We start from the raw sequence: 17,793 nt of genomic DNA, 5'->3' as shown, positions 1-17,793 counted from the left end.
TGCTTTCGAAGCGGGCAGAGCCCTATGACACCTGCTAAATAAAGTAAAGGCTTGTTCCCGGCGTGTATTTTTCGTTGTAAAATTACTAACTTTTTCAGTGGATACCAATAAAAGTTTGCTTAAAAATACTTTCAATTATTTTTAGTATTATTTAATTTTTTCAAGTTATGTTGAACTTCTTATGGATATTTATTCACACGCTGAAGTATTTTCTTCTCCTTTAAGTATAACAGGGTGTACTGTTTTAATTGATTATTGCAGTGACATTTGACAGCAGTAGGACTGGACATTCCTCATTATCCATGAGGCTGTTCAGGTCAGACTCCAAGGTAGAAATAACTCCCCTTCCCTCTCTTTTTTTAATATTTGATATCTTCAGTGTTTTCCAAGTGTTTATTAGGAGTGCTTATTGACTTATTGTTTTCCAGATCCCTTTCAAAAATCATAATCCCAACTATTTGAACAAACCTAATTACGCTAAGAACCGAAATTCCATTCAAAATAGTAAATATTCCAGATTCAGATATCCCTGAAAACAAACCTGATCATGCAAATATTGCCTAAGATGTTCAGCCAGACTGGATCGTGTGAAAACCAGGATTCTCCCAGTAAACTCCTCTCTCCACTTCCATCCCAGAGAATCCTGGATGAATGTTCCAGGTTTCTCTCATTTGCCGTTCTTCCTGAGGGAATTCTCAGCATGGACAGCGTGGGTTTTGAGGAAGCAGCGGCTCTCCCTGCCCAGCATTCCCATGCTCCAGGCAGCCAGGAACTCCCGGGATCTCCTTGGACTCTCCGAGGCAGAACTGGAAGAACAATTCGTCAGAGGGGATGGTCCAGGGGGTCAGGCCACAAATAAGACCAACAACTGTGTTGTCCTGAAGCACATTCCATCTGGGATCGTGGTGAAGGTAACTGTGGTCTGCTTTATTAAGGCACAACTTGCACCAAGACTTTTCCAGAGTAAAGCACAACCACAGTGCTCGTGGCACAGGGAAAGGTTTGTGTTTCTGGGGAAGAATCTGCCAGCAGATAAACAAACTGGGCTTAGGGCTCAGAGCTGATCTTCCTGGCTTTGCCAGGAATTAATTTTCTGGGTTGTAGTTTTAAGGGAAATGAATCTTCCTTGTAGCTGTCACATTCCTGCCCCCCATGGGAGTGAAAGTCTCTTCCTTACCAAGTTGCTCACACTCTGCAGATCCTTTTTCAGCATTTCCTTTACCCACTTCTTGTGAATTAATGCCTTGGAATTAATCTTGGCTTCAGGAGGAGGGGAATTTCTTTGCTCTAATGGCAGGAATGTACAGACTGAGGGGGGAAAGAATAAACAGATTAAAGTTCCACTAAAAATGTCCTGTTGTATTTCTTCAGTGTCACCAAACGAGGTCAGTGGAGAAGAACAGAAAGATTGCCAGAGAAATCATGCAGGAAAAGGTTGATCTTTTCTACAAAGGTGAAGAGAGCGATGTTTATAAAGAGAAAAAAGCAGCAGAGAAGAAGAAGCGGGAGAAAAAGAGAAGAGCAAAGGAAAACCTGGAAAGGAAAAAGCTTTTTAAAGAGATGCAACAGCTGGATAAGAAATAAACACGTGAAACACTGACCTGCCCTGGTGGGGTAAGGGAAATGTTTGTCATGACACCTTTCAGACTAACAGATGATCAGCTGTTCTGCCAAGTTCAGGAGATAAAAGAATTCTTGGTAAAAAAGGGACTGTAAACTTTCCACCCTTCTTAAGGGAGACCAAAAAAAATTCAACAGATTTTCTTCTGCCCAGAAGGAAATCCCACCTTGGGATGCTTTGTAGGAGCTCCTGTAGGTGAGGAAAACAGCACTGAAGGTTCTCACTTCCCATCCTTGCTCAGGCAATGCCTTCAGTGACATAAATCCTTTATAAAGCAGGTTTAGGTACTGGTTGTGCTGATGGAAGTCTCTTCCATCAGCAGTTTCTGGCTGCCTCCTGCAGATGTGTCAGCTGAACAAGTGCTCTGTCCTGCTCAGTTCTGAGGGAAGTTCCAACAGCAGCTTCACAGGGTGGAGGAAGGAGGGTCCCTCCTCAAGTGAGGGCTGAGCAGCTCATCCAAGCTGTGAATTAATTAATTCTTCTTGAAGTTTGCCTCTTAACACTGTATTTTGTTCAGGTATCCATAGGTCTGTGTGTATTAGCCATCCCATTTTCCTTAGGATTCAGGTGGGGGGTTTTTTGATTTATAATAGTGAATTAGTCATTTATTATGTTGATGCCGTGCTGCAGTTAAATTTGGGCACGTTGGCATCTTCAAATGCAGTTGTGTTCCCTTTCTCACCTGCTCTGAAGTCACTACTGAGGTGCAGCTTGCTGGTTTTACCCCGTTAACAACTCCCACCTGCTTACCCAGAACTTCTCTCTCATTTTTGGACAGCATCTTCACCAGCTGCCACCAAGTTCTGGCCTTCACCAAAGACCCAAAGCCAGAGTGTGGATTCTGAAGACAGCAGAGACGGAGAATTCCACCTCCTTTTCCCAGAGACTGAGGGTATCCCAAGGGTGCCACGGATGGAAACTCAGCAGCAAAGCAGCCCCTTCCCCTGCCCTTTCCTCAACTCCTGCGTGAAGGTTCAGCATTTATCTCCTTGACAGTTCTTGACTGTGTGAATTGATTAAAGTGACTGTCCGTAGTTTAAATACAAACTGTTAATGAAAATAAGCTTTATTACGTCAAGTAATAAATACATACAAAGATGCAAATAACAGTTTTAGTAATTTATCCAGAATTTTCCTTTTTTTTTTTTTTTTTTTTTTTTTTTTTTTTTTTTTTTTTTTTTTTTTTTTTTTTTTTTTTTTTTTTTTTTTTTTTTTTTTTTTTTTTTTGGCAAACTTTAAACTGAAGTCTCCAGCCTTAATGTAGGAATTAGCTTTCCAGGACCTTGTTATTATTTAATAGGTTTCCCTATTTTCCATATAGCTCATGCACTTTAAATGGACTTCAAAGCACTAATAGTCATGCAAATGTTTATGCAAAATGAACAAAAAAAAAGGAAAAATAAGAGAAAGGGGAGGTTATTTCTAAGCAGGGTCTATGCTGTATGACAAATTGTGACGTAGCAGACTACTAGGTACAGCATGCTATTCTGCATTTATTAAAAAAATCCTTAGAGCTTCTGTCAAACTTGGAAAGATTGACAGTTTGGGGATAAGTGAATACAGTTGAAGGAAAAAAAAAAACAGAATGAGGCTGTGGCTGGATAAGAAGAGAACTGAAATATAGCCCGGGAGAGAGAGAGCATTCCTCTGCATGCACTTCAGTTTCCATGTTTTAGAAACATCTCAGGGAGTTTTAACATCTTTACAAAATGCAAACCCTCGGTAAGTTGAAAAATCCTTGGTTGGTTTTTCTTTTTTTTTTTTTCTTTTTCTCATTCTTAACTATACATTTTTGCAAGGGCGAAACGAGAAAGGCGAAACATTCAAAATAAAGGAATTTGTGTGAACCTTTCAAGAGTCAAAAGGAATAAGTGTTCCTTTTTCTTCGGGAAGAGAGATGGAAGTTCTTGAATCAGCGGGCTAAGACCTCGCATTTCGTTCCGTCTCGGCCAGGCATTCCCGAACTAATCCTCTGGCATGGATAATGCCTGCAAAACAAATTGACCACGTTTGAAATCATCCCATTCATCATCCCAAACATCAGCTGCTCCTGACCAGGTTTGCCCTCCCAAACTTGCATCGTAAATTGAAAAGGGACTGAAGCAGAGCACAAGAAGATCTGTAGGTCTGCAGTGTGGACCTACTTAAAATCAAAGACTTAGAGGGAAAAAAAAAAAGTCTTGCCTCCCAGTGAGTTATTTTGCTACAGTGCAGTGACACGAATTACAAAGTTATTTGACGAGTCATTGTAGCAAGCTCTGAAAGTCTTGGTGCTTTGGGATAATTCTCCTTGAGGATGCATCAAAATCCAAACCATCATAATGCTGCTTAAAGATAAGTTGTACCTCTGTAAAAATAAGAGATTTTTTTTTTTTTTATGGTGCGTGCAAAAAGTTACCTCCTAACACTGGCTCAGCTCCCAGTGGAAATCATCACCACAATTTACATCTACTCTCATCTGAGAGACAGAATGCGGAATTTTCCACTACAAGTCCTGTTGCCTTGAAGTTCCAGCAATCTGGACCTTGATTCTGGACCTGAATGTAGATTTGTGTTCACAGAGCTGCTGAGAGAACAGAGCTTGAGATAGATTTTAAAATGAGAGATGGACAGGTTTTCCTACAACAAAGGAGGTTATATTTTGCTGACAGGGCAGGATAGAAGGTGATTTCTCTGCTCAATCCTGCTCCTTAACAAGGTGGAGAAAGGGCAGTGAGGTAGTAGCTGGGGTTTAATCTCTAGAGATGATGGCTCCTGTTTCTAAAGGCTGCTAGCCCAGCTCACAGCAACTGCCTCTGCACCAAGGAGGACTCCCTGGGGTTGGTGAGTGCAGGTTCTGCAGAAGTTAAACTGCCTCGACAGGAAAGATGCAGCTGGGGGATCCAGGAGCTCCTACTCACAGCAGGGTGTCAGACCTGGCTGTGGTGGCAGCATGCCCAGTTTATGCAGCAGAACTACTCTGAATAATGTAGAACACCGGGAATTTGGCCAGTTTTGGAGGTCAGTAGGAGCGGGTGGAGCTGGGGACAGGGACTTGGTTCAGGAATAACCTCCCTGGCCATGGAGGCAGCAGTCACGTGCTTCCCCTCAGTCACTTTTGCTCTCCACTTGCACATGCTCCTTCAGCCATCAGGCTCCCAAAATGGAAAGAGAGGTACGTTTGTGACCAAAAGATGGCAGCAAAAAGTATTTATTTGGGATTCTTTGCAACGCAGGCAAGTCACGGTGGCAGCATGGAATCTTAAACCTTCATTAACCAACAAATGAGATACTCGCTTCAAGAAGCAGCAAAACAAACTTTTCCTCCCCAAACTGAACCATCCAGCTCAGAGAGGGTCTGCACCTCCCCTGGTCTCTCTCCAGCTGTCCCCATTAGCCTATTGCCACTCATGATCTATTAATACTGACTCAGGCAATGCAATAAAGAGAGTCTCCAGCAACATTGATTTTAGCTGGGCCAGATTCCACTTACCACTCATCAGCAGACTTTATTGCATCCTTTCCCAGAACAGCTACTAGTCATTTTATTGCATGTCAAGGCAGATATATTGCTCTCTCATAATGGTTGAGCCTTAAATAAAGCTTTGGAGTCTTGGGTAAATGTAAAGGATTTGCAAGGTGCTGAAGTTACTCTGTTCCAATAACATTCCCATTCTGGGTCAAAGGCAGGAGCCAATCTCGGCACAAGGACCATGGGAAGGGAGGAAAAGGTAACCACGTTATGCTGGCAAAGGACTGAACTGGCAGCACAACTGTTGGAATGTCCCACTGCTCCTTCAGAAATATCCCTGCCCGTTCCCTGCAGAGGACAATGTCAGGCTGATGTCACCAGTGGGGCACGCGGGGGTTCTTTTACACTGCAAGGAAAGGGCATTTATGACCCCTTTTAGCTGACAAAGCAAAGCCACAGACACTCATCAGCCAGCCCTAAAAGCTTCTCTGGCCCTTTCTAGTGGACTCTTAATGACACCACAACCACTTGACAGCAGGTAACAGAAGGTTTCTGTTTGACATCTCGGTCTGAACAGCCTTCCCTGACACCTTCCCTCCACCAGCCCCTGGGAATTTCCACAAGGTTGGATTTCTTTAGGCAAAATGCACTTCAGTGGAGATTCCTGGGCCAAGCAGGTGGGAGATGTGTATGAGAAGAAGTAAACAATGCTTGGCTGTGTATTTTGGAGACTGGGGAGAGAGAAAAGGGAATTGAAGGGACAAGTCAGCAGGAGCCTGAAAGAATGTATCCATTAAGGGTTCCACAGTAGGGTTTGAATTATTAACTGGAACACTCTGTGTACACGTGAAACACATTTTGTCACTATTTATCTATCAAATGCAGCACAGCCAGAGCATCCCAAGGTTCCAGCTGCTGGTTACTACTCCTAGTTCCACGAGGAGCTCAGGCTGTCTCCTCTCCAAGGACGCAGTTGTCATGCAGTTGGACACACAAGCATCAGTGCACAAAGTATAGGGGGCACGATGATTGTTTTAAAATAAGTTTAAAAGTTACCTCTTTTTAGCCTCTCCATCGCACTTTTGCTCCCAGCATATGTAGGTCTAATCTCTTTTCCTAATTCTTCTATGATAGCTAGAAGCTCTGCATATTTGCTCTGTGGGACTTGAGTGCTGCTGGTACCCTGTGATTGAAAGGAGATTAATCTCAATCAAATACTGTGAAAACAAAACAATCACAAAAAACAGCAACTGTTATCCCTGTTCCTGCTTTTTCAGTGCTGAGGTGTGTGTTTTGGGGAGAAGTGAGCTGGGCAGGGAGGGCGAGAAGAAAACTGTACAGAAATATTCATTTTTTAACAAATAACTTTAAAATGTGTTAAGAGCCCTCACTACCATAATTCAAGACATGTTTCTCCGTGACTCACACAGGATGGGACTAACAGTTAATTAGTAACAACCTCCCTCAGCACTCTGCTTAGTCTAATTTGATCCCCAGCCATGTGTGAGGAAGCAGCGCTGCCATTTGGGTTTGATTTCAGCCCTTGGTGGGAGGGAGGAACACCTCAGATTACAGGCCACAGTCCCTGCTCCTGTGCAAACAGTGGGGGCAGTGATCTGATTGAAGGCAAAGAAGCAGAGCTGTACCTGCATCCCCTGTGTGTAGCCTAGAGAGGGGGGGCCATAGTCATTCAGGAGCTGTCTGTACTGTGCAGTCGTTGCCATGCTCGTGGAGGGAGAGTGAACACTCCCCGCTGTAGAGAGAAAAGAGAAAACTATTATTATCCAAAGATCAATTAGACTGTTACACTAGAACACGTTTTAATCACTTGTTTCTAAAGCTGTGACCTCTCACCTTTGGCTGGGATCACTAATGCCATTTCTGAGTGGCACTGCAAGGAAGGGAACGGTTAAATTGATGCCTCTCTCAGGTTTGCTGCACGCTGGGAAACAGCACAGCCTGCAACACTATCAGTGCAAACTGTTTGCCTAAAAGTGAAGCCGAGTGTAGCATGACAGGTTGTTCTGCCCAGACAAACTGTAAATATTAAGGAGCCCTATTTTTGCATATATACATTCCACACAGATGAGTCTGATGTACTGGGCTATTTTTACTTTTTCAGTGCAAGTTATCTGAAAGTAATTTTGCAACTCAAAGTGTCATCACATGGTCAAAGCAAGTTACCCTCAGTACTATTTTCAGCCGGTGCCAGAACCATTCCTAGGGAACAGTCAGTTGAGGTGGATCAGATCTGCTGCTCATTGTGTCACACCAGAGCCGAGCAGTGCTGCCATTACTCCTCTTTGTGTGATAGTAAATGTTTTTAGCCAGGCAAATTAGGCTATATAAGCAAATCAAAGGAAAAACAACATCACTTTGGGTTACTTTTTCTGAAGTTATAAAACATTCTATTCACATCTTGTGAGTTTTGAATCAGGAGTTGCAGAACCAGCCTCGTGTTCATTGACAAACTGCTTCAGAAACCAAACACTTCTGCCCTTTGCCGTGCCATGGGAAGAATTTGGGGCTGAGAAACAACTTTCAGATTTTTCTTAGGGGTGTTAATTATGCCCATATCCCAACTGTGCTGGACTTCCACTCAGGAGCAAGGGAGCACCACAGCACTGAACTCCTTCCCTCCTGCGGCTCCCCTGCCCTTGCATCCAGGGATGCTGCTGCCTTTGCCTGTAGGCACAGACACAGACTGCCTGCTGTCTGGAAAAATCTCCCCCCTCCCCTCACAAACTCCTCTGCTGAAAATTCCCAACTGCCTTTCATAAGAGGAACAGATCTCATTTGCCAGCCTTCATTTAAATCTAAATTAAACTGATGCTAAAAGTCACTGGGGCTCAGTGCTATGTAAATCTCTAGCTTTGTTTTAAAGTTGCAAGTGATTTCATTCCTGTTTTCCCCTCGCTACAAAAAGAAAGGGCCAGCAGTTACTCTGTAGAGAGCTCTGATCACAGTGAATAGAATCTTGCCCTCAGCTAGGAAGTCTCCTTCCATTTAAGAATTACCACAGGATATTACTGGGGTGTTTTCTTCATTACAAGAAAAGAGTGTGTTAATTTTTACTTATTAACCAGACATGAAATCCCCCTCAAAAAGGCAAATTGGGCTGGTCACTAGGTCACCTAAAAGAAGAAGGTTCCTCTGCCTTTAACTGAGCTGCTTAATTTTATAGCAATTCCAGACCTGCATTTTCGTTGCTGAGGTTTCACATGGAGCTAATTTTGCTTGAGCACAGTAAAAGCCCCAAAAAACTGAACACCACACCCACAGAGCAGGGCACTGGGAAGGAACAGCACAGTTGTCAGCTACTCTCTCAGTTAGTTCTTCGCATTATCAGCTCAAAATACACACACCAGTGTAAGATTTCTGTGCGTGCAACTCCGAATTTCAAGTCCAGATGACTGAATTTGAACAGTTCCCAAGCATGGCACAACAACAAACCGCGTCTTTTTTCTCCTAGGACTTCAAAATGCTTCAAAAAAAAAAAAAGTAATGAGCTTCTGGTGCTGCAAGGTAAGAAGGTTTAATTACCTCAATTAAGCAGAGAAAGGCTTAAGCGATTTTTCCTCACCTACAATAAAGCAAAAGACCCATCCTGCAAAGACTTGTTCCCAAAGTGCTGTTGGAAGCAGTCACATCTAAGACCTGGGAGCTCCAATCGACAGGAACTGTGCTCTACCCACCCAGCAAAGCTGAGCTGCAGCCCAGGCAAAACAAAGAGCAACTGATTGATCCCATATTGGTTAATGATAACACGCTGATGGACGGCATCAGGAAAAGGTTCTTCCCCCAGAGGGTGGTTGGCATTGAACACGCTTCCCAGGGCAGTGGGCACAGCACCAAGGCTGGCTGAGCTCAGGAAGCTCAGACATTTGGACAAGGCTCTCAGGCACAGGGTGGGGTTGTTGGGGTGAGTTGTGTCACTGTTCCTGGTTTTCCTTTGCTGTCTGTGAAATGGGGTGGCAGCTGAGCCCTGCAGATGTCTGTGTAGGGCCAGGATTTGCACTCGATGATCCTGATGGACCCACCTCAGCCTATTTATGATTTTATGATAATACAGTCCAGTTAATTTAGTGACTGTTTCAGGTTCCATTTAAGCAACGGCACGAGCTTGGTCTGTAGGAAATAACACAGCAGGGTACGCCTGGGTTAGAGAGAAACCCTGAAAGAAATGTGGTGTGCCAGGACAAAGCCGTGAGCGGATCCAGGGGCCGAGCAACAAAGTTCCCCAGATGCGGGGCCGACCGAGGAAGTTTCCCAGCTGTGCAAGGCGGGACAGCGCCGGGCTGGTGCCGGCACGGGGAGCGCGAATGCAGCGGGGAGTGAGACAACACCGAGGGGCAAAAACTACCAGGAATTGCCGAGGCTGAGCGAGCTGCTGCGAGCCGAGGTGGCTGTGTCTCCAGGAGAGCGCAGGAGCCGGGGCTGTGCCGTGGCCGGCGCTGCAGAGCTGTGCTGCAGACACTAGAGGCCATCGCCGAGTGCGCCGTGCCCTGCCAAGTGACAGAGCGTGGTAACCATGGTGAGTTTACCCGTTTCTTTGCAGTCTGCATCAAAAATGTAATAAGACATAATGCCATGCGCCGACCACTTTATCAGCAGCAGCAGCAGGCCCCGAGAACAAAGGAAAGGATTTGGCTTGGCCGCAGCGCCAGCCTCTCCACGCGGCCGTGGCAGAAGTTGTGCCAGTCAAAGTCGGCCGGAGGAGGGGGGGAAAGGCAAAATCCTTGATTTCACCTCAGTTTAAGATGATGCAATCACGCAAATGAAATTAATTGGGGGGATATTAGTATCTCGCAGGGCAACAGACCCTGAGCTTTTTGACCTATCACTTTGTGTGTTAATCTCGAGGAGAAGCCCTGGCTCTTGGCTGACTATTACTCAATTAACCCAAAATTCAGCGGCATGTCTGAACAGCCTGCATTTCTCGGCTTAAAAAATAAATAAATAAATAAATCACCAGATACCGCTATTATAGCTAGAAAGAAAAATTAGGCCAGGAAGTCTGACAGTCAATAGCCAGTCAAAAATCAGTGTGATGATTAGGTATTCACTGGAGAGAAAAAAAAGAAGGGGGGATCTAAATCGAGGTTTGCTCTCTCACGTTAAAATGACAATAGAGACAGTTAAGAACTGACAGAATAGAAAAGGGAGTGGGCTTGGTACTGAATTTCACTGACACCCTCTACCACATCCCAAATTGTCTTAGTGCTTGCTGTTGTTTAAAACCTAAATTAATATACATACTTTCCTCCCTCCACTTTCCTTATTAAATGTAGACAAAACCTTGTGGATCCCCATTTATTCTTGTACCAACAATGTCTTTTATTTCTGTATTCAAGCAGAAGACTGCCACAAGCATTTTTCCCACAAAAATACAGTGACTTTCTTGCTAATCAATATTAATATTTATTAATTGAGGGGAGGTACAGCAAATAGAAATGAGATTTTGGTATACAAATCTCTTCTTTCCAGCACTCTCTCTGAGCCCAAATTAACACTCTGAGAGACAAAGGATCTCAAATCAATCTTTGTTTGCCTAAACTCCCACTGACCAGGAATCTTGTCATTAATTGCTGATAGGTTTGTAGGGGTCCCTTTAGCTCCTTTGCTACTGTCTCCAAGCCTAAACAATGCTGATCAATTTGCTGATCCAAGTTTTAATTCTTAATTCTCTTACTGCTGCTTGCTGGGAGAATAACTGGGAAGGCACCTTGCTGAGCACCCTGCAAGGAAGCAGCAGGAGCGGGAACACCAGGACACACTCACCTGATCCATCAGATGCATCTACACCCCTCAGCTACCACCCCTGTTTCACAGACAGCAAAGGAAAACCAGGAACAGTGACACAACTCACCGAGTTACTCATGGAAAGCTGACTGAGACAAGCCAAGGGCCAATCCCCCTGGATGGTGTTTCTCTACTACCCTGTGCTTTGTAAGGTCCTGTAGAACTGCAAACTGCCATTTCACAGACTCGTTCCCCACACGAACATGACAGCGTGGAAGGAGATGCACCCGTACCTGGAGTTTCTCTGAGGAACCTGGCACAGCCTGTGGAATCTCAACACTTCCCCCTGTGTTTCACAGACCCTTCAAGCTGAGGTTGTTTGCAACCCCCAGGCTGTTGCCATTCTGGTGGCTCATGGCTTATACAGCCCTGCATAGCCCAGTGCTGGAGGTCACTGCCACTGCCACTGCCACTGCCACTGCCACTGCCACACCTGGGGCACTTCATCTGCTTGGGCTGATGGCAGCTGGATTCCTGACCTTGTGGGGGATGGAATAGTTTAACTGAGAGGATATAAATTAATCTCTCCTAAACTGCACAACTTTCTGAGGAAACACACGAGAAACGTTCCTGTGATCTGCTCTGACAGGGCACACTGTGAGGCATCCTGGAGCAGCAGGCAGAGGTAAGAGCCTCCCCCAGCAGAGCCGTGCCTGCAGTGCAGATCCCAGCACAGCTGGAGTGCTCTGGCTGACTGCAGGAATATTTGATTCCCGAGCCCTCCACGCACTTTGGTGTAAGTTCAACAAGAGCTCCTCGCCATCCATGGACACCACATGTCTGCACAAGCAGATCCACTGCACAGCCAAGCCACACACTGAAGTCTAACAGGAGCTGCCAACCCAGAGTGCAAACACACAGCCCCCATTTCCCCCTGCCTTCTCGTAAATTTTTTAATTTAAAATAATGGACCCTGTTCTCATTTGCACAAAACATTCCTTATAGCGCTAGCTGCGAAAATTGTATTTTCACCCACTTTAAGCAGCCCTTCTGGAAGAAACAGACCTTTCTTTGAATAAAACTCCTTCCTTTTAAAAAAGCGCAGTGCGCAGACACATAAATGTGTTCTGGAGAATTGGGACATTCTTTATCAGAACAGCCAGAGGCCTTGCTCTTTTGATCTGTCACACTCTGGGCCTTTCCTCGACTACTCTCGTGCTATTTAATCTTTCCATGTGGATAATAGTCATGGTTTGTGTCTCCTCTTCCTACCCCCCTGTCTTCTTTTTTTATCAAAAAAACAAAAGCCGGTCCCTTGGACTCCCTCATCGTTCTTCTTTTCCAGCTGAAGCTGTTTCCACACGAGCAAGTTATTTGGCACAACAAGGAACAGATCAAAAGATGAAAGCATTTGGTACATGTACACCACATGGAGTTGGCCTGAGGGGGTATGACTTCAGGTTAGATTTTAGTCTGCTCCCCCAGACTGGGGGGATGTGGTTCCAAGCTGTCCAATCTTTGGGTTGGGATCCTTGTGTCCCCATTAAAAGGGATGCAGCATCATCACTGCACAACTGGAGTAGAGCTCCTGGATCACTTTTATCCAAAAGGAATCAAGTTAGCACGGACCAAAACCACTCTGCAACTCGACCAGCGTGTGATGGGTGGGGACCACGGGAGGATTTGCTGACTGTGAAAACCACCCCGTTGCTCTGAAGTGAAATGCTCAGGTAGACAGAGCCAAAAATGCCAGTTTTCTAAATGCCCAAACAAGTCCACCTGAAAATTGCTAATTCTGAAACATGTTTAGCAAGCTTCTTTTCAGACCATTTTTAACTTCCCATGGACTTGCAAGAGATGAGGGATCCAGCAAATTTCAGTTTGAATGAGAGGGGGGAGTATATTTCCTAGAAATGATCCCCTCTGCTCAGGCACGAACACTTTGCTCTCTGTTCTGCCTACAAAGAGTATTCTTTCCAGTACTCCCACTCCAAAAACAACCTCTCAATATGGACAACAATATCAAACAGAAGCTGTCTCTGGAAAGGGCGACGAGCAAGCCACGTGCTGGTGCCAGTCTGCACTGCAGTGGAATGACACAAGGAGAGGCCTCGTGTGCTGCTGTCATTTCTCAGGAGTGAATGGCACTGGGCTCTCCAGCTGGAACCCACGGCCCCAGCCAGGGAAATTCTTGTGTTCCACCTCTCAGGGAGAGTTTGCACTTTTCCCAGGAAGCTGCTGGTTGCTGGGAGGTGGGGCAGGGGCACCCACAGCCCCACCTGTTGGACAGGTCACCACTGGTTCCTGTGGAGCCAAGACACAGCTCCTTCCCTGCTCACAGGGATTCCTGCTGGAATCTGTGCTTCCAGATCCTACACACAACAGTTTTTAGCCTTTATTACACAAATAGGATTTCTGTCTCAAAACCTGACGTTTCTTGCAAGAATGACAATAAAACTAAAGGAAAATGCCAAGTAGTTTCTGCTACTGCAGCTTCTGGATCTTCAAGCTCCTTTTCCCTGACCTGTGCATACTCTGAACGAAATGGGAATGCTGAATATCCACTGAGCCAGAAAACACATGAAAACAGGGGGAAAAACAAACTACAGATCAGTCCACAGCTGGTGTAAATGTCTCTATTCCACTTAAGTCAATGGAGATGCTCTACTTCACCTCAGCTCAGCAGCTGGTCCCCTATAGAGAAACAGTCAAACAATGTGAAACACAAGACAGATGAGGAGGAAGCAGCACTTCCTAGGATTCAGTAGGATAAGGAAGAAAACAGAAACAAATCAAACCATGGTTATTAGAAAAGGTGACAAAGGTTCCCCTGGGACACTGCAGGGTCAGGTGAAGGTAGAGCCACGGCACTGCAGGTCCCTACCAGAACCACCTTTTACAGCCCAGACAGAGAAGGTGCTTGTGCAGGAGATGAAATGGGGCTCCCCCAGCACAGGCAGCTTGGATCTGACAGCCTGGGATGTTACAGGGCTCAATTCCCTGAGCACAGCCCCTCCAGGAAGGTGACTGGTAACTCAGACTAAACACCCTAAGCCCAGTGCAGCCACCCTGGGCCAAGTGTCAGCACTGACCTAGGCAGTGGGGAAGAGGAACAGGCATCAAATTCTGCTGTGACAACACTCTCTCATTCCCTCAGCCTGGTGCAAGGCAGAGGAGTCAGCACCCGGATGCTTCCAGCATCCTGAGTCACTTGTGGAGCAGCTGCATTTTCCTCACCCACAGTCATCCCCAGATCTGCCGACAACCCACGGAGGCTTCCTCCCCGTATTTCCTCCCACACGCAGCTCCTCTCCCTCCGGACTTCAGTCCAGGATTGGATTCCCAAAACATGCTCCCGTGCAAGAACAGAGCCCAGTCACCCCCCAGCCACAGCTGCTTCCTCTCACTGCTGTGCAGTTCAAACAGAATTTTGCAGAGTGGCCGCTCTCAGCCTAAACTTGAAAGGAGTTTGCTCTGCAGCAAGGACGCAGCTCCGGGAGCTGAGTCGACACTGCCTTCCCAAATACTCCTGCACCAGAAGCCCTGCACTGCAGGGAAGCAGCATTACCTCCCAGAGGAAAATCCCTGTGAGATCCACAGCTGCCCAGAGCCCTCCGTCGGCCGAGACCAAAATATTCAGCATTCATACAGAGAGGCTTCTGCAGGGCTGATTTCAGGCCAAAAGGGACAGATTTCCTGTTTTCCTCTCCTCTGCAGGACGGGGCGGGGGGGGGTCCTTCACCCCAGGTTTGGAAGCAGACCTAGGATTTATCCTCCTGGCTGGGGAGGGGGCATTTAATTTAAGCACAATAGAGAAGCAGCCTCCTCCAAATCAGAATTAAGCCCCAGAAAGGAGGGGGCCATTTGCAGTCATATCACTCTGAATGCGATATGTGCAACTGCAAGGACTGCTTTGTCTAAGTCCCTTGGCCTTAGGCCACGGTGCTGGCAATACCACCAGCTAGAGGAAGAGCTGGTGCGTGAGGATAATGGCAGAAGACAGGGAGGGAAGAGAGAGCCCATTTTGGATTCAGAGGAGGACGTTCTTTCATTGAAAAGATTCTGGGGGTGTTGAGGATGATCCGAACTCAGAAGAGAGGACAACTTAGACAGGAATAGTTGCAGCATGACAGCAAACTGCTTGCTAACTTGCCGTTACGAGGCAAAAAGGAGGGCTGGGGGGGAAGGGGAAAATAAAACTGCATGAAAGAATGTAAAGCCCAGCTCGCAACCGGAGTGTCGGGAAGCACCGACACGGCAGCGGAGAGGGCTGGAGACAGAAACTTCCCCACTCGGCTCGCATTGTGCACGGCGTGTCTGAGCCGGGATTTTGCAGTCCCCGCTCGCAGAGCAGCCAGACTCGGATCCCCCCCACAGCATGACCTAATCCCCACCCCTCACCCACCATCGCAAAATACCACCTTTGTTTTCCCTGCAATTTTACGGCTGTTCCGGAGAGCGAGGCACAGGTTCTCGTGGGAGCCGACAGGAGAACGGTTTCCCTTGCTGCGCTTTGTTTCTTTTTTTTTTTTTTTTTTTTTTTCTCCGGTGACACTTCTGCTTTTTGTCAAAAACCCTCGGCACATCCCCAGCTCCCTGACCCCTCCGCAGAGCAGCGCCGGGGCCCACGGCACTCCCCACACACGACCCCGGCACACGGAGCCTTGCCACGCTCACAGCCCCACCGAGCTCAGCTCCACGCAGGATCAAAGTGTCTGAGACACCGGCACCTCGGCTCATCCACCAGCTGGCGACGATTCCTTGCAGTAAAATAAGATTGTTGCTCTCCTGGCAGCCAGAACAGAGGTGCATCTCGGTGATCCCTTTCGTTCATCAGCCTCCCGGGATTACAGCCACTAACGGTGCTGTGAAAATCACCCAGGCTGATTTGCCTCCCTCCGAAACCCAACTCCAAAACTTTTCCTCGGGGGGGAATGAAAAAAAAAAATAAAAAAAATCAGCCCGATTTGTGGCTGGGGATGGTCCGATGCCAACCCTGCAGGCAGGCATCGGGGATGGGAGACGGGAATACGGGTTTTTTTAAGTCAGAACAACTTCTCCATTTTCGTGCTGTTCAATTCGAGCCAACGCGCAGAGATTGGCGAGATCCCCTCCAAATATCCCACAGCGAAGCAATTGCTGCTGCGGCTTTGTTCAGGCTGCACCGACTCGCACACGGGGACCCGAGGTACGGCAACACCTCAGCACCGGCAAAAAACCCCGGCCGGTGCCTTCGGAAACCGCGGAGGGAAGGGAGGAACGCGGGGATGGAGCAAAAAAAAAAAAAAAAAATAATAAAGACAAAAAGTTAATGCTGTCAAGGAAACTTTTTAGAGAGTAAAGTTGTAATAGCTGCCGTACAGATCCAAGGATGAGGGATCGATTTTGAAAAAGGAGGTTTTTTAAGAAACGGTGCAATTCCCGTGTGCACACCCCCCCCCCTCTCCTTCCACATCCCCAAATCTCCAGCGAGCGGACAGGGCTCCTCCGCCCGGGATGAAGGGGAGACTCTGAGGGGGGAGCGGGGCCGGGGATCTCCCCGAGGCGGTGCCGGTGCCTCCGGCGGAGCTCCGCGGTCCGGGCCGACCCCTCGGCCCCGCGGAGCGCGGCCCCGGGGCGGCCCCGGCGCTGAGGAGGCGTGAGGCGAGGCTGAGGCGCGGGGAGAGCGGCCGCACTTGCGGCGTCCCGCCAGCAGCGGTCCTCGCTGAGGCGCCGCCGGAATATTCCTGATCCAGATCAATCAGCCGCCCCGGGGAGCCGAGCATGGAGGAAACCCGGCGGCCGGAGCCCCGGAGCGGCGGCGGCGGTGGCGGCGCGGGGCCGGGCGGGCGCGGTGCCCGGCGCGGGGGCGGGCGCGGTGCGGGGCTGGCGGCGCCGGCCGGCGGGGCGGGCGGGCGCGGGTAATGGCGGCGCGGAGGAGCCGCTGCCCCGCCATACCGGACTGGGCACAAACTCGAGTCCGGGGCTTCCCCCAGGTGCCGGTGCGGCACCCGCCGCTCGCCTCCCCAAACTTGCCACCCAGTTGCCGCCACGGACTTACCCGGGTTGAGGGGAGTCCCGGGGATGTGGGCGTTCAAGTTAGGCTTGTAAGACATTCCCAGAGACATGGCCAGCGGGAGGAGGAGAAGCGTCCTGAAATTCAGCGAAGCGTCTCCGTGTCTCCCAGACACTTTGGGTTGTTTACAGCAGTAGCAGCACCGGCAAATATGGCCGTCAGTTATATTGACACCCACAATGCAATATATCATCCATACATCATGAGGAGACGCGGATCCAAAAACTTTGGGGGAGAGCCGGCAGCCACCCCGCCGCGGCCGCCCGGCGCCCCGCGCACGGCGGCGCGGAGGGCGGGGGCGCGGCGGGCGGGGGCGCGGCGGGGGTGCGCGGCCATCCCCTCACAGACAATGGAGCTCCCCTCAGGGAGCCGCCGGGAGGGAGCGGGGCGGGCGGGCGGCGGCGGAGCAGCCCCGGCGGCGGCGGCGCGGGGGGGCTGTTTTAATTAACTTCGGAAAGTTTTGGCACAAGTTCGCTTTTTTTTTTTTTTTTTTTTTTTTCTTTTTCTTCCACCGGGCTGTGCCCGCGGCGGGCGGCGGCCCCTCCTCGCCAGCCCGGAGCGCCCCGGCCGTCCCTGAGGGCGGCCCGCGCGCCGCCGCCTTCCCGCCTCCCCCTCACCTCACACCGGGCGTTCACTCGCCTTCGTTATTCCCCGTCTCCCCCCGCAATTTTCGATGGAAAATACCTGTTGATAATTTTAGAATAAAAGATTTTTTTTTTTCTTTCCCTTAGGTGCCGCCAAGGAAAAATTCTCCTCTTTTTTTTTTTTTCTTTGCTTCTGTTTTTTATTTTTTTTCAAACCACTGTTTCTCTCCACTCGAAGGTGGAAGGTTAATGTAAATTGCAGCTTCTGAGGGGCCAGAAAAATAAATACGGGTCTCGTTGATAACTACATTTTCTGCTTGCAAGCAGTAGTAAAACTTCT

The 17,793-nt window shown here is 48.1% G+C and overlaps 2 protein-coding genes across 4 annotated transcripts; one reads left to right on the top strand and one right to left on the bottom strand.

Annotated features, from left to right (window-relative positions):
* The first annotated feature begins 632 nt into the window (after positions 1 to 632).
* Positions 633 to 1,651, top strand: CUNH12orf65 (chromosome unknown C12orf65 homolog). Its single transcript, XM_027878609.1, has 2 exons — positions 633 to 911; positions 1,372 to 1,651. The coding sequence occupies exons 1-2, from the start codon at positions 648 to 650 to the stop codon at positions 1,582 to 1,584; spliced, it is 477 nt and encodes a 158-aa protein (XP_027734410.1). The 5' UTR covers positions 633 to 647; the 3' UTR covers positions 1,585 to 1,651.
* A 1,198-nt stretch (positions 1,652 to 2,849) lies between these two features.
* CDK2AP1 (cyclin dependent kinase 2 associated protein 1) lies at positions 2,850 to 17,142 on the bottom strand. Of its 3 annotated transcripts, none has more exons than XM_027878605.1 (4): positions 16,855 to 17,142; positions 6,719 to 6,825; positions 6,129 to 6,255; positions 2,850 to 3,609 (listed from the first exon to the last, which is right to left on the bottom strand). In XM_027878605.1, the coding sequence occupies exons 1-4, from the start codon at positions 17,060 to 17,062 to the stop codon at positions 3,542 to 3,544; spliced, it is 510 nt and encodes a 169-aa protein (XP_027734406.1). In that variant the 5' UTR covers positions 17,063 to 17,142; the 3' UTR covers positions 2,850 to 3,541. The 3 variants fall into 3 exon arrangements, with proteins under 3 accessions (XP_027734406.1, XP_027734409.1, XP_027734408.1); XM_027878608.1 differs by lacking the exon at positions 16,855 to 17,142 and adding an exon at positions 15,236 to 15,347 and having other exon boundaries at positions 2,908 to 3,609; XM_027878607.1 differs by lacking the exon at positions 16,855 to 17,142 and adding an exon at positions 14,383 to 14,694 and having other exon boundaries at positions 2,908 to 3,609.
* Positions 17,143 to 17,793: the final 651 nt, after the last annotated feature.

The sequence above is a fragment of the Empidonax traillii genome, unplaced genomic scaffold (assembly GCF_003031625.1).
Source record: "Empidonax traillii isolate 1590-97213 ecotype Southwest subspecies unplaced genomic scaffold, ASM303162v1 scaffold43:size1863611, whole genome shotgun sequence".
NCBI classification, from domain to species: Eukaryota; Metazoa; Chordata; class Aves; order Passeriformes; family Tyrannidae; genus Empidonax; species Empidonax traillii.
This window is presented reverse-complemented; position numbering and strand designations above follow the sequence as displayed.